Consider the following 14,558-nt stretch of genomic DNA (forward strand, 5'->3'; position numbering starts at 1 on the left):
TCCTTCCTTCCTTCCTTCCTTCCTTCCTTCCTTCCTTCCTTCCTTCCTTCCTTCCTTCCTTCCTTTCTGATTGTTTGTTTTCCTGACACGCTAATACTCTGTAAAAGCTTTTGGCTATGATTTCCCTTGGGTCTCACACTTCCAAACAAATTATTTCATCTTTCTCCTGTGCTCCCTACATGAGTGATATAAACCGGCTCAAATAAACTTAACCAAATGACAGCTTCTTGCCTAGATATCAAAAAAATAAGGAGGCAAATTTGGTCTCAGGAATAGCTGGATGCATAGCTTTGTTTTCTTCTCCCACATTTTGGCCTGATTTGTCTCTGGCCGGTCTGGGCGCTAATAGCCCTAGGTGCTCCTTGTTCATAATCTCCGATCCCAAAGAGCATAACTCTCTTTTCTTCAGCACCAGGCGACACTCCTGAATGCCCCCAACTTGCTTTATTCTGAGTCCTCTGCTTCCCACAGGAGAAACGGTGTCCGAGGAGATGGTGATTTCAGTTGGCTGGACTTAAACACCCTCCTAAAGGGCACCTGGTTGACCCTTCCCCCAAAATCACAGGGAGTGGGTCTAGGCAGACCAGTACCTTAAGTTGGCTTCCTGTGCATAGCATTTTGTTTGTCGCTCTGTCAGACCACCAATACTTCAGACACTAAGTAATGTAATTATTGGGTTGTCATCCTCGGCCCATCTGTGCCTGCTCGGTAGCCGGAACCAGGTAGGAACCACGTATTTTGTGTCCTTGTTACTTAACACAGTATGCGACACGTACTTGGCACTCAATAATTTACATGCTGCATAAAGCGATATATTAACTGATGAAAGAGAATGCTGGTTGTCTCTCTTAAACTAATTGTTTTGTTGACTTGGTTTAATACTTCCGTAGAAGGCTGTCATACTCCTGGACTATGAAGAAAAGTTAACTGTTTCATAACTTTGCCTAAACCCGTGTAATGGTTTACGTTGAGTTGATAAGTGACATCTGATCTGTCGATGTTTTCCAAAGTACTTATGCTCAATTGGCATGTTGCCATATACAGAATTTGTTTTGGTGTCATAGGAATATGACCTAAAGGAAATGTGGTAACTGCCTTCAACACTGGGAAGAGCCCTGTAACTGGCTGCACTTGCCCGGCACCTTTGGACTAGCATACACACTGATATGCATAAGTCGCCAGAAACAATAGACTTCCCTACTGATCGGTGCCTAATGTACCTAATTCTGCCTTACGTTTGGTCTTTTAGTGCCGTGTTTGGTTATAAAGGGAGAATTCATTTTCAAGCTTCTGGAAATAATAACACCACTGGAATGTGCATATTATAATCTTTTTCCTCCTTTTTATGTTCCCAGAGACTTGAGGTTTAACAGAATACGAGAAATTCCTGGGAGTGTCTTCAAGAAACTTAAGAATTTGAACACTCTGTGAGTACTTATCGCTTATCTGTGAGGCTTGTAAAATTATGAGCTAGTGGGATTGCAATTTGCCATGAAAAGTCATTTTGAGAGTAAAGAACAGAATGGATGGGAATTAAGTTTCGCTAGCACTCTTATAATCAGAGATTCTCTGCTTCTTTCCACTGCTTGTGTTTTTGTTACCTTCTGAATCTGGGAGATATTCCTACTCATCTAATTGTCCTTTGTATTCTGTTTGTTTAGAAAAGCTTCATGGACAAAGAAACTGAGAGAAAGAGTAGTTAAACAATTTGTCTGTGGGTCCCCTATCCAAAGCAATAGACATGGAATTAAAATTCATGACCTCGTGACTCCGAAGTTCTGGCTTTCACCAACGTGCCACTGGATCATCTCCTTGTTTGTAATACTCTGAATATTTTTAAAATTATGTATTTAGGGGCACCTGGGTGGCTCAGTCAGTCAAGCCTCCAACTTCGGCTCAGGTCATGATCTCAAGGTTCGTGAGCTCAAGCCCCACGTTGGACTCTGTGCTTATAGCTCAGAGCCTGGAGCCTGCTTCAGATTCTGTGTCTGTCTGTCTGTCTCTCTCTCTGACCCTTTCTCACTTGTGCTCTCTCTCTCAAAAATAAATAAATAAACATTAAAAACAAAAAAAAAAAACAAAACAGGACCAGGCCTGGGTCTGGTCTCTCGTCTATGCTTAAAAAAGATATATATATATATATATAAAATGTATAATATATGTATATATAATACATGTATGTATATATACATATATATAATATGTATATATATGTATATGTATATATTTATATATTTATATGTATATATACTATATATATTTATATGTATATACAAAATAAATATATATATAAAAATCATGTATTTAGAGGAAAAGTTACAACTTTATGGCTAAGCTCTAATAAAATATTTCAATGTGTATTACCCGTATTTTATTCACTCAACAGATATTTATATCTGTGACCAGCTTACCAGTTTGCTGGCTTTCGATCCAGACTAAAATACATAGGACCCTGCTATGGTATAGCAGATGGTCTGACCTTATGGACTTTTAGTAAAGAAAGACCCAACTATAAAAACGCATGTAATAAAAATTGACAACTGCTATAATAGAAGAGAGTAGATGTTAGGAGAGGTGATGCTGCGGGCTTACATGTACTAACAGTGCTCTATATTTAAAATTTATTTATGCTGCACTTAATCCCGAGGGTGAAATCAGTAGAAGTTAAGACTATTTGTGTCGTTAGAACTACATGGGTATGTTAGTCTTCTTGACATAATATTTTCATAATCAAGTTAACAGTGTTTTCAGCTTGGCTGGATTTATCGCTGTATTACAGCCAAGCTAGTCCTTCTAACTTTAGGGTTGAGATTATGACTTTATACTTGTGCTTTTCCCACCTGGCTTCTTTCCAGTTACTGATGCCTGAATACACATACTTTATCACGATAATTCTGTTTGGGGTGATGTAAGAGCATAAGGAAGTAAGGACTACAAGGGTTATTCCTTACTTAACAATAAAGCAGTTGTTCTCAAACCAAAATATGTAAAAAAGTTTCCTAGAGAGCTTGTGGACGTGAAGACTCCCTCTCCCTCAAAGATTCTCATTTAACACTTTTTCAGGAGGGACCCAAAGATTTCCATTTTAACTAGTATCTCCAGGGGGTCTGACACTTGGGGAGTATCCTCATTGAAGCCTTCCACCATTATCTACTGAGATATGGAGGTGATAGAAAAGCAAAGATATTATTAATTTATCAGATTGTTAATGTTACCAAATGTTATCAAACCTCTTCTTTCAACGTAGTTGCCACTTTAAGAGGTTTTTGAGGAGTGTAGCAAAATGATCTCTATCACTGTTGGGCCACATTTTGGAGTTATAGTACACAATACTGTAATTATTAATGAACAGTCCACCTCTTCATTTGGTAGAAGCCATACTTATTAATTTGTATCTAAACACTTTTATTAACAACAAAACTGGAACAGCGATCACTTGTGGTATTAATTACATTGAATACTGTGCCTTGTGTACATGAGTTCCATTCCCTGCTGCAGCCCTGTATGGTGGATGTTATTTCTGTTTTACAGATGAGGACACTGAGGCTTATAAGTGTGATGTCATTTACCCACATTCACACATCTAGAAAGGGGCAGAGTCAGGATTCACACACGCTTTGATTGATTAACTGCTGGTTAGCCAATGGTCTCTTATACATGATCGCTTTCCGGAAGGCTGAAATGACAGATGATGGGTTACTTAAATAGTAAGTTGTGCAAGAGAGAAAGAAGTGAGGTCAGAAATGGGGCACTGAAAGACCCTGGGATTGGAGAGAACTTGTGCTGGGCCAGTGTGATAAAGACCCAATTGCTCAATGAGTTCTGAGGACCCAACAGAGTTGGACTTACACTACAAGTATGTTCAGGAAAGTGAGGGAAAAGTAAACCTTTTAGCTGGTGTAATTACTGAGTTCCTTGTTGTGTGTGTGTTTTTTTAAGCAACCAAACTACCAAATTTTGTAAGAAAACCTCAATGTTTAAAATATTTCTCAAATAAGATATAATTATGAAGTCTGATTTTATGTTTTATGTAATGTGAAATCTTCACTATGCTTCGTTTTATGAGAGCTTTTTACCGTGTTGATGAATCAACAGTCACTATTTCATTTATTTGCTTTTATTTAAAAATCTGGTGTAAAAATGTTGTTTTTTTCCTCTCAAGACTTTGAAGGATTGATGTTTAATGGTTTGCCAAGGGTTTTACTCTGTAAGTAGCCATAACTTTAGTTAAGATATTTGATTTGTTTTTATGGCTATTCTGTGATGTAGCAAGGGAAAAAAATTTCCTGCAGTAAGTATCAGCATAGTTTTCTAGTTGGAGGTATGCAGGAGAATTTAAAACAAGGCATTCATTTCTGGGATAATAGAAACCTGTGGACAAGGTTTGGCTTTCCATCAATTATTACTAATAAGACTTTGGTTGGATCTCTCTGTAGCTTGTTTACATTGTAACTTGCTTTTTTTTATGATGAAAAAATAACAACATATGGCTTTATGCCAGTCTAGCTAGTATCATATGAATGATCCAGATTAAAAAAAAAAATCTAAAAGGTACGAATAAAACGCAAAAAGGAACTCTTTGAAAGTCTGAGAGACAACCAAGGCAGCCAGGACTCGAGAAGCTAACATCTGGGAAAGATAGGAGGCTGGCTGAGCTGACTCAAATCTTCGGTGCGACTTTTCCTTGTCTGGTCATTTGCCAGTTCAAGATGCAGGGCCTGGGGATGAAGAGGAGACAGTCAGTAGCCTAGATTTCATGGGGATCTCACCGGAGTGGGAAGAGAAAGGCTGCAATTGAAGACCACTGTGACAACCAGCACTACAGGGCCGGGACGCCTGACAGAAGGCAGTTGCCCCGTAGTGAGGTGAACATTTTGCCAGCCATTTCTTTTTTTTTTTGTTAATTTTTTTTTAATGTTTATTTATTTTGGGGACAGAGAGAGACAGAGCATGAACGGGGGAGGGGCAGAGAGAGAGGGAGACACAGTATCGGAAACAGGCTCCAGGCTCCGAGCCATCAGCCCAGAGCCCGACGCGGGGCTCGAACTCACGGACCGCGAGATCGTGACCTGGCTGAAGTCGGACGCTTGACCGACTGCGCCACCCAGGCGCCCCTTGCCAGCCATTTCAGCGGAGGCACTTGCTGACTTAGAAGTCAAACGTATAGGGGAGAGGTTACCAAGAGGCCAAGGAGAAAGCAACTCCTGAGACTAATCAAAGCTGATCAGAGATTTCGGCCATTTCAAGATACCCGAGAAATAAAAGTAAGACTTTAGGGCCCATCACAGAAAAAAGCACCTGATCAATACCCCTGGTTTTAATTTTGTGCCCCTGAAGAGCTATGCCCTAGAAGCACTGGACCATCCTAGACTTGGTGAAGGTCATCTGTATTCTGCTGCCTCCTAAAAACAAATCGCTCCTTCTCTGGAAAAGTATAACATGATCCAAACCCTCTACCATTTTTCACACACCATGTCTGGCACTCACTGAAAGGTGTCCAGGCATGCCAGGAAAACCAAAAGAAAAAGCAGGTAGCTAAAAATGCTACGTTTGTTTAAGATTTTGAAGTTACAAAACACAGAGCTTAAAATAACTAGGATTGACACATTTAAAGGAGTATATTAAATGAAAGAAATTTTCACCCAAAGGAGGAAATTATTCTGTTTTCTTAGAACTAAACAGATCATTGCATTTGGGGGTTGAGTAGCTTGCTTTAGTCATAGATGAGAATATGGCAGAAGGGAGAATCAGCGTCCTGAAAGACAGGCCATTAAAATTACCCAGATAGAAGCACCTTGGGGGAAAAAAAAAGATGGAAAACACAAGAAAGAGAGTAAAAGACTGGGACATGACAAAAATACCTACATGTAATTGGAGTCACAGACAGAGATGATAAAGAAAATAGGACAGAGGCAGTATTTGAAGAGATTTGAAACACCAGTGCTCCCCCAGAACAAAAGACACCAACCCACAGATTCAAGAAGCCTTATAATACATGTAGGCTAAATACACAGAGAACTACACTCAGTCGCATGGTAGTATATGCTGAAAACCAAACACAAAGGGGTCATTTAAAAAATAGTTCTAGGTAAATGTATATTATCTTTCAAGAAATAACCATGGAAATGGTGAAAGTTAAAAACAATGGAAAGGCATTTTGCTGAAAAAAAAATGGAAAGACTTGAATTCTATTCACAGGGAAACTGGCCTTTAACAATGAAGGTAAAAAAAAAAGACATTTGCAGACACATAAAAGCTGAGATAATTTGCAGTCAGTAGGCCTGCAAATTGTTTTTTCCCTCAGGCAAAAAGAGAAGGATCCAAAGTGGAAATGCAAGTGTAGGAAGAAATGAAGAACACATAAAGGGTAAAACCTTTGACTAACTTTAAATTATTGTTTATTTCTCATAGTAATGTTCATTTAACATATGTAGAATTAAAAGGCATCATGACAATAGCACAAGATGTAGGAGGAGGTTAAGTGCAATTAAAGTGCTTTCAGATGTTTTCTTTGTTAAGAACGTGCTAAAATTATCAGTTAAAGGTAGGCTTTAATTAGGTCAGTATAGGGGCGCCTGGGTGGCTCGGTCGGTTAAGCCTCTGACTTCGGCTCAGGTCATGATCTCGCCGTCCGTGAGTTCAAGCCCCACGTCGGGCTCTGGGCTGACTGCTCAGAGCCTGGAGCCTGCTTCGGATTCTGTGTCTCCCTCTCTCTCTGCCCCTCCCCTGTTCATGCTCTGTCTCTCTCTGTCTCAAAAATAAATAAAAACGTAAAAAAAAAAAAATTAAAAAAAAATTACGTCAGTATATCTGTTGTAATTTCTGGGGCAACCACTACAAGAATAATAAGGAATGTATACTTAAGTTAATGAGAGACAATTCAAATAATAAAAAGTATTTGATTAAGCCAAAGAAGGCAAGAAAGGCAAAAGGAACAAAGAGCAGACATGAGAAAGAGAGAAATGGGGCACCTGGGTGGCTCAGTCAGTTAAGCATCTGGCTCTTGCCTTTTGGCTTAGGTCATGATATCATGGTTCATGATATCGAGCCCTGCATTGGGCTCTGTGCTGATAGCATGAAACCTGCTTGGGATTCTGTCTCTTTCTCTCTCTTTCTGCCCTTCTTCCTCTCACACTCTCGGTGACTCTCAAAATAAATAAACAAACCTAAAAAAAAAGAAATTGAAAGATGGTGTATTTAAAAACACAAATACATCAGTGATTGCATATAACATAAATGGATTAAGTTTTTTAATTAAATTTTTGACTAGATTTTTTGTCAGACTGGATTAAAAAAGGAAGTAAACTCAACCATATTTTGTTCCAAAGAAACAAATATAAGGGCACATAAAGGTCAGAAGTTGAAGCCTACCAAAGAAAGCAGTTTTTATTATACTAATATCTAACAGAGTAGATTTCATCCTGGATAAAAGGCCAATTCAACAGGAAAATATAATACAAAAACTGTGTGTACCTATAAAATTTATAAAGCTAAAATTAACAGATATAAAAGGAAAAATAGAAATAGCCATGTGTATGTAGGATTTTTTAAAAACTTCACTAAAAGACAAAAATGAATAAGTATATAAAAGCTGTTAACAGATAACTAACCAAATTTACCTAACATATATGAGACACTGTACACAACTGTAAAATAAATATTCTTTTCAGGTGCACATGAAACATTTATAAAAATGACCATATTCTGTGTCGTAAAGCAAGTTTCAACATATTTGAAAGCATTACAATCATATAAAATATGTGCCTTGATTATAGTGAATTTAAGCAAAATTCAACTAAAAATCCAGTTCATCTAGAAAATACCAATAGTTTGGAGATTAAGCAATACTCTTCTAAATAACTCTTGGTTAAAATAAAAGTAAAAAAAAAGAAAATATATTTTGAACTCAGTAAAAATGAAAATAGGAGACATGAAAACCTGAAATATACAGCTATAGGAAAGCTTAGAGGGAAATTCATAGGCTTAAATGCATGTTTTAGAAAAGCAAAAAAAATAAAAATAAATTGTTAAACATCCATCTCAAGAAGCTAGAAAAAGAACAGAAAACAAACTAAAGATAGAAGAAAATAAATTCAACAAGAAACCCAGAGATCAATGAAACATTATATAAATGATAATTTTCACAAGCTAAAACTTGCTCTTTAGAAATGCCCAAAGTCTTTTTGTCTTTTAAATCAATTATATGAGAGCTGGTAGTTAGAGTAAACAACTAAAGAGAGAAGAGGCACAACTTAACAATATCAGGAATGGAAAAGAGGTCATCATTCACATCCTATAGTCATTTAGACAGACAAGGAGAGAATAGTATGAACAACTTTATGCCACTGTATTTGAAATGTTAGATTTAATGGGATAAATTGGTCCTAAAATACTTAAACTGATACAGAGGAGAATCCTATTAAAAGTGTTAAATTTCACACAAAGAGACAAAACCATTAAAATCCTTTCCCAGTGGCACGTAGGTGGCTTACTTGGTTAAGATTCCAACTCTTAATTTTGGCTCAGGTCATGATCTCATGGTTCATGAGTCTGAGACCCCTGTTGGGCTTTGTGCTGATAGTGCAGAGCCTGCTTTGGATTCTCTCTTGGCTCTCTCTGCCCCTCCCCCACTCATGCTCTCTATCAGTCAATCAATCAATCAATCAATCAACATTTTTTAAAAAAGAATCCTTTCTCAAAAGAAAACCCCAGGCTCAGAAAGCTTCAGCAAAGAATTACTTAAAATATATATGTTTAACTAAACTAATTGTGACGCAAACCTTGCCAGAGAATAGAGACAGAAAGTACTTTTCAACTTATTTTATAAAGCCAGCATAATCTTCACAGCAAAATGCAGAAACATTTTTAGTGAATTTCTCTCAAGTATATAAACATGAAGGTATTAAATACAATGTTAGCAAATGATTCTACCAATGCATGAAAAAGATCATGACCAAGTTAGGTCTATTCCAGGAATTCAAGTTTGGTTTAACACACAAAAATCAACATTATTATAATACAGGTAGAAAAGTCATATAATTTCAGTAAAAGCAGAAAACGTCTCATAAAACTTAACTTACGGATTAAAAAAAAATCTCATAGCAAGTTATGGATGGAAGGGAACTTCCTTAATTTGGTAGAGTATATCCACTAAAAATCAGTAATAAACATTCTACTTAACAAATAGTAAACACTTTCCTCCAAAAATGTGGAATGAGACATGAATACTCATTTGTAAAATTGACATTCAACATTATTTTGGAGGCAGTATTTTTTACCATAAGGCAAGTTAAGAATAAAAAGTGATGAGGATTAGAAAAAATAATTAAAATGGTAATATTTACCTGTGTCATTTTTGTGTACACATGAAATACAAAATATTCAGATGGGCTACTAAAATTAATGACTCATTTTGGTGATGTAAAGAATAAAGTGTATTTCTATATTCTAGCAACAACCATCTCAGAAATGAAAACTTTTAACCGATACATTTTGCAATAACATTAAACCTTTTGGTAAGTAGGAATAAATGTAACAAAGGCCATAACTCTCTGAGAAAACAACAGATTACTGGGAGAAATGAAAGAAATCTGAAATAAATGACTACAGTATCATGATTATGAATTCAAAGACTTGATATTGGTATGATATCACTTCTTTTCAACCTGATTTATAGGTTCAATGCAACCCCAGTCAAATATCAGCAGGCTCTTTTGCGGAAGTTTAGAAGCTGATTCGACACGAATAGTTCATCAAGTATTAAAGAAAGATATTGTAGAAAGATTTCAACTGGATGTCAAGCTTTATTGTAAATAAGAGAAATAAAAGTGTGGGATTGTTTCAATGGCAAAGAAACAAATGAAACAGAGTGAGGAGTCCAGAAACAGACCCACATGTAAATGGTCACCTGAGCTGTCACAAACACGTACTGCATTGAAGTGTGAAAATGAAAATGTTCTAGTAAATAGTGCGGTTATTTGAATAACCACGATGAAAAATATTTTAACCCCATTTCACTACTTTGCCATGTGTACAGTAATGAATTCCAGATGGATCATAGATCATATAAAAGGTAAAAGTAACAAGGATTCTAGGAGATAGCATAGAAAAGAATCTTTATACCCTTTGGACAAAGATTTTCAGAGTGTACGAAAAGAAAACAGTGAAGAAAATGGCTGATAAATTCGATTTCATTAAAATTAAGAACTTCAGCTTCCTAAAGACACTTTTATGAGTAAAAAGAGAAGCGACAGGCTGGATGTTTACAATAATGTATATACCATAAAGGATTTGCATCAAGAACTCTTACATATCAATAAATAAAAGGCAAAATCCCTAACTAAAAAATATATGACATGTTTGAACAGGCATTTGACAAATTATAATTTCCAAATGGTCAATAAACTCATGAAAATGTATATTCAGCATTCTTTGCTGTCACGGAAATGCAACATAAGATCACGATGGGGTTCCTCACACCTCCATTACAACAAAAAGCACTCACAATAGTCAATTATAATGGAGCCAATCGACCTCTTATAAGTTGCCAGGATGAAAATTGGCTCAGTTATTTTAGAACACTATTTAGCAGTATCCACTAAAACTAAATACCCGTAGATCTGATGACTCAGAAATTGCACATCTAAGCATATAATCCACAGAGAGGAATATACATACATTTCAAGAGTTATGTATAAGAACTTGGTTGAGGGGCACCTGGGTGGCTCAGTTGGCTAAGTGTTCAACTTTTGATTTCAGCTCAGGTCATGATCTCACGATTCCGGAGATCAAGGCCTCCACTGGGCTTTGTGCTGACAGCACAGAGCCTGCTTGGGATTCTCTCTCTCTGCCCCTCCAGTGCTCATTCACTCTCTTTTCCTAAAATAAATAAACTTAAAAAAAGAGAACTTGGTAGAAACATTATTTGTAATACTGAAAACTGGAGAAAAGCCAAATTATCCGTAAGTAAATTGCAGTAAATTCACACGATGGAATACTAGAGAGCAAATAAAAAGAATGCATTACAACCACCTGCAACAACACAGATAACTCTTGTGAATGAAATGTTGGGAGAAGGATACCAGCCACAAAAGAGGGAATACACATGTTATGATTCCATTTATAAAAAGTTCAAAACCAGGTCAAACGAAATGCAAACTTTCCATCTTGCTAGAAGCTGAGGTTTATTGACAAGCAAGGCATGAGGGAGGTTTCTGTGATGTTGGAGATGTTCAGTTTCTTGATTTGTGTGGTGTTTATATGAGTATTTTCATTTTTATATACAAAAATATCAAGTATACTTAAGAGGTCATTAAAATATTCACCATAAATTGATAGCCATAAGTAAACTATTTTGATGGGGAGATTGTACACAGTGTCTTATCTTCTTTTTACTTTTCTGTATTTTCAAAATTGTGTATAATAAGAGTCTAGTATTAAGAGGAGACAGAAATAGTGTTAAGAAGAGTGTTAAGAAGAGGCAGAAACTATTGGGAAAAAAAAAGATGGACAGATTAAATGTACTAACCTATCAAGTCCTAGTAAACTTAAAGTTATGCATAATTAAATATAGAACAAACTACATTCCTGTAAGCTAGCACAGTTAGAATTCTACAGCTAGATGTGGTTGTAAAGAAGGAAGAGAAAGAGAGAAGCACCTAGGGGAATGCACAAAGAGAACGTTGCCCCAACGCCATTGGTCTGGAAAATGAGAGGGGCTGCATTTTGTGAGTTCTTGCAACCAGTAGGTCTTAAAGCCTGGCGTTTTAAAGGACAGCAGGCTTGGCTGGGATAGAGCCCAGAGCACGCTGCCCTGTTCCTGGAGAGAATGCAGGCAAACATCCTAGAAACAGAGAGCATTGAAACAGCAATCTGAAGAATGCCTGGAGCACCCAGTGGGGGAGATTATTTGCTCATCTTGTGAGTGTCCCTGGGAGGAAGCATTCATGGAGATATACCTCTCTGGGACCAGGGGAGCTGGCCAGCACCAGCTCCCTCCCCTGCACACCAGCATAAACACAGAGCCACTGCATCACAGAGGCAGTGCTGAGCCATCCTGGCTGCTTGCCTTCCTTACACTAAGCACCACTCCCTACCTGCCCTGAAAGGACTGCCCTTCTCCATCAAGCTTGCCGCAGTCCCAGGGCAGTAGGCTCCTCCCCCCAGAAGACCAGCACAAACCCCTGTTCCCACCATGTCTCCCGATCAGAGAGTTCTGCAGGGCCTCAGCTCTGGTGGAGTTGCTGTCAGGTCTCATTTCACAAGCAGACCAGAGCACACCTAGTTAAAGCTTGCCACATTCAGGCCATGGACCAAATGCTGCCACAGCAGGCAACGAGACTGCAGACGACTGGTCTGAAGGATAGAACAGCCGCAACACAACAGCAGAGCACACACAACCCACACGAGGGACCTTTGCTGAAGCATCAGGCCCTGGGCACTATATGACCTCTTCTTCATAAGGGTACTACTTTCAGGAGCATGAGACATTACTGGCTTTTCTGGCACACAGAAGAATGCAGAGACTTAGACAAAATGCCAAGATGGAGGAATTTATCCCAAATTAAAGAACAGAAAAGTCCAAGGCCAGAGGTCTAAGTGAAACAAATAGAAGTCACATGCCTGGTAGAGAATTTAAAGCAACAATCATAAGGATACTCACTGGGCTTGAGAAAAGAATAGAAGACATCAGGGAGACCCTTACCACAGAGATAAAGTATAAAATAGTTAAAAAAGAATCATTCAAAGACGAAGAATGCAATAAATGGGATTTGGAACATGAAGATGTTCATTTGGAACAATGAAGATGCAATAAATCGCAGGGTGGAAAAAGCAGAGGAACAAATTAGTGACCTTTGGCTATTTGGGGTCTTTTGTGGTTCCATTCAAATTTTAGGATTATTTGTTCTAGCTCTTTTAAAAATACTGGTGGTATTTTGATAGGAATTGCATTAAATGTACAGACTGCTTTGGGTAGCATACACATTTTAACAATATTTGTTCTCCCAGTGCGTGAGTTTGGATTGTTTTCCATTTCTTTGTGTCTTCTTCAGTTTTTCACCAGTAACTTATAGTTTTCAGAGTACAGATCTTTTGCCTCTTTGGTTAGGTTTGTTCTCAATTATCTTATTGTTTTGGTGCAGTTGTAAGTGGGGTTGATTCCTTGATTTCTTTTTCTGTGGTTTCATTATTGGTGTATAAAGATGCAACAGATTTCTGTACATTGATTTTAAATCCTGTGACTTTGCTGGATTCATGTATTAGTTCTAGCAATTTTTTTTTGGTGGAGTTTTTCATGTTTCCTACATAGAGTATCATGTTATCTGCAAATAATGCAAGTTTGACTTCTTCCTTGCTGATTTGGATGGCTTTGATTTTTGTTGATGTTGTTGTTGTCTGCTTGCTGAGGCTAAGACTTCCAGTACTATGTTAAATAACAATGGTGAGAGTGGCCATCCCTGTCTTGTTCTTGACCATAGAGGAAAAGCTCTCAGTTTTTCCTCATTGAGGGTGATAGTAGCTGCTGTTGAATATATTATGCCATTCCCTTCTGGGCTGCCAACTTTCTGTGGACATATCTGCTGTGAACCTGATTTATCTTCCCTTGTAGGTTAAGGACTTTTTTCCCTTGCTGGTTTGAGGATTCTTTCCTTGTCTATGTATCTTGTGAATTTGACTATATTTCTTGGTGTCGGCTAGCTTTTGCTGAGTTTGATGGGAGATCTCTGTGCCTCTTGGATTTCGGTATCTGTTCTGTTCCCCAGAGTAAGGAAGTTTTCAGGTATAATATACTAAAATAATCCTTCTGCCTCTCTCTCTCTTCCTCTTCTCAGACTCCTATGATAAGAAATCTTATCATGTTTTAAGAAGTTGCTGGGTTCCTTAAGTCTAAATTCATGATCCAATACTTTAATTTTCCTTTTCTTTTCAGCCTCATTATTTTCCATAATTTTGTCTTTTATATCACTGATTCATTCCTCTACTTTGCCCATCCTTGTTATCATTGCATCCAGTCAGTTTTGCATCTCGGTTATAGCATTTTTTGTTTTGGCTTGATTAGTTTTTAGGTCTTTGATCTCTGCAGTAAGGGATTCTCTAGTGTTTTCTATGCTTTTCTCAAGCCCAGATACTATCCTTATGATTGTTTTAAATTCTGGTTCACATATCTTACTTCTGTCTGTTTTGATTAAATACCTGGCCATGACTTCTTCCTGTTCTTTCTTTTTGAGTGAATTTCTCCATCTTGTCATTTTGTCTAGGTCACTGTGTGTGTGTGTGTGTGTGTGTGTGTGTGTTAGGAAAGTCTGTTACATTGCTGCTCCTTAGAGTGATGGCTGTATTAAGAAGAGGTTTTAGGGGCGCCTGGGTGGCGCAGTCGGTTAAGCGTCCGACTTCAGCCAGGTCACGATCTCGCAGTCCGTGAGTTCGAGCCCCGCGTCGGGCTCTGGGCTGATGGCTCAGAGCCTGGAGCCTGTTTCCGATTCGGAAGGAGCATGCCCCTCCCCCGTTCATGCTCTGTCTCTCTCTGTCCCAAAAATAAATAAATGTTGAAAAAAAAA

The 14,558-nt window shown here is 37.8% G+C and overlaps 1 protein-coding gene across 1 annotated transcript in view; it reads left to right on the plus strand.

Moving 5' to 3' along the window:
- PXDNL (peroxidasin like) overlaps positions 1 to 14,558 on the plus strand; it is a 430,785-nt gene that overhangs the window by 157,620 nt on the left and 258,607 nt on the right. The window contains exon 2 of the mRNA XM_040487847.1: positions 1,356 to 1,427. Coding sequence (XP_040343781.1) covers positions 1,356 to 1,427 — 72 coding nt within the window. The remainder of the gene's footprint in view (positions 1 to 1,355; positions 1,428 to 14,558) is intronic.

This window comes from Herpailurus yagouaroundi, unplaced genomic scaffold (genome assembly GCF_014898765.1).
Source record: "Herpailurus yagouaroundi ecotype Mexico unplaced genomic scaffold, PumYag 165, whole genome shotgun sequence".
In the NCBI taxonomy this organism is placed as follows: Eukaryota; Metazoa; Chordata; class Mammalia; order Carnivora; family Felidae; genus Herpailurus; species Herpailurus yagouaroundi.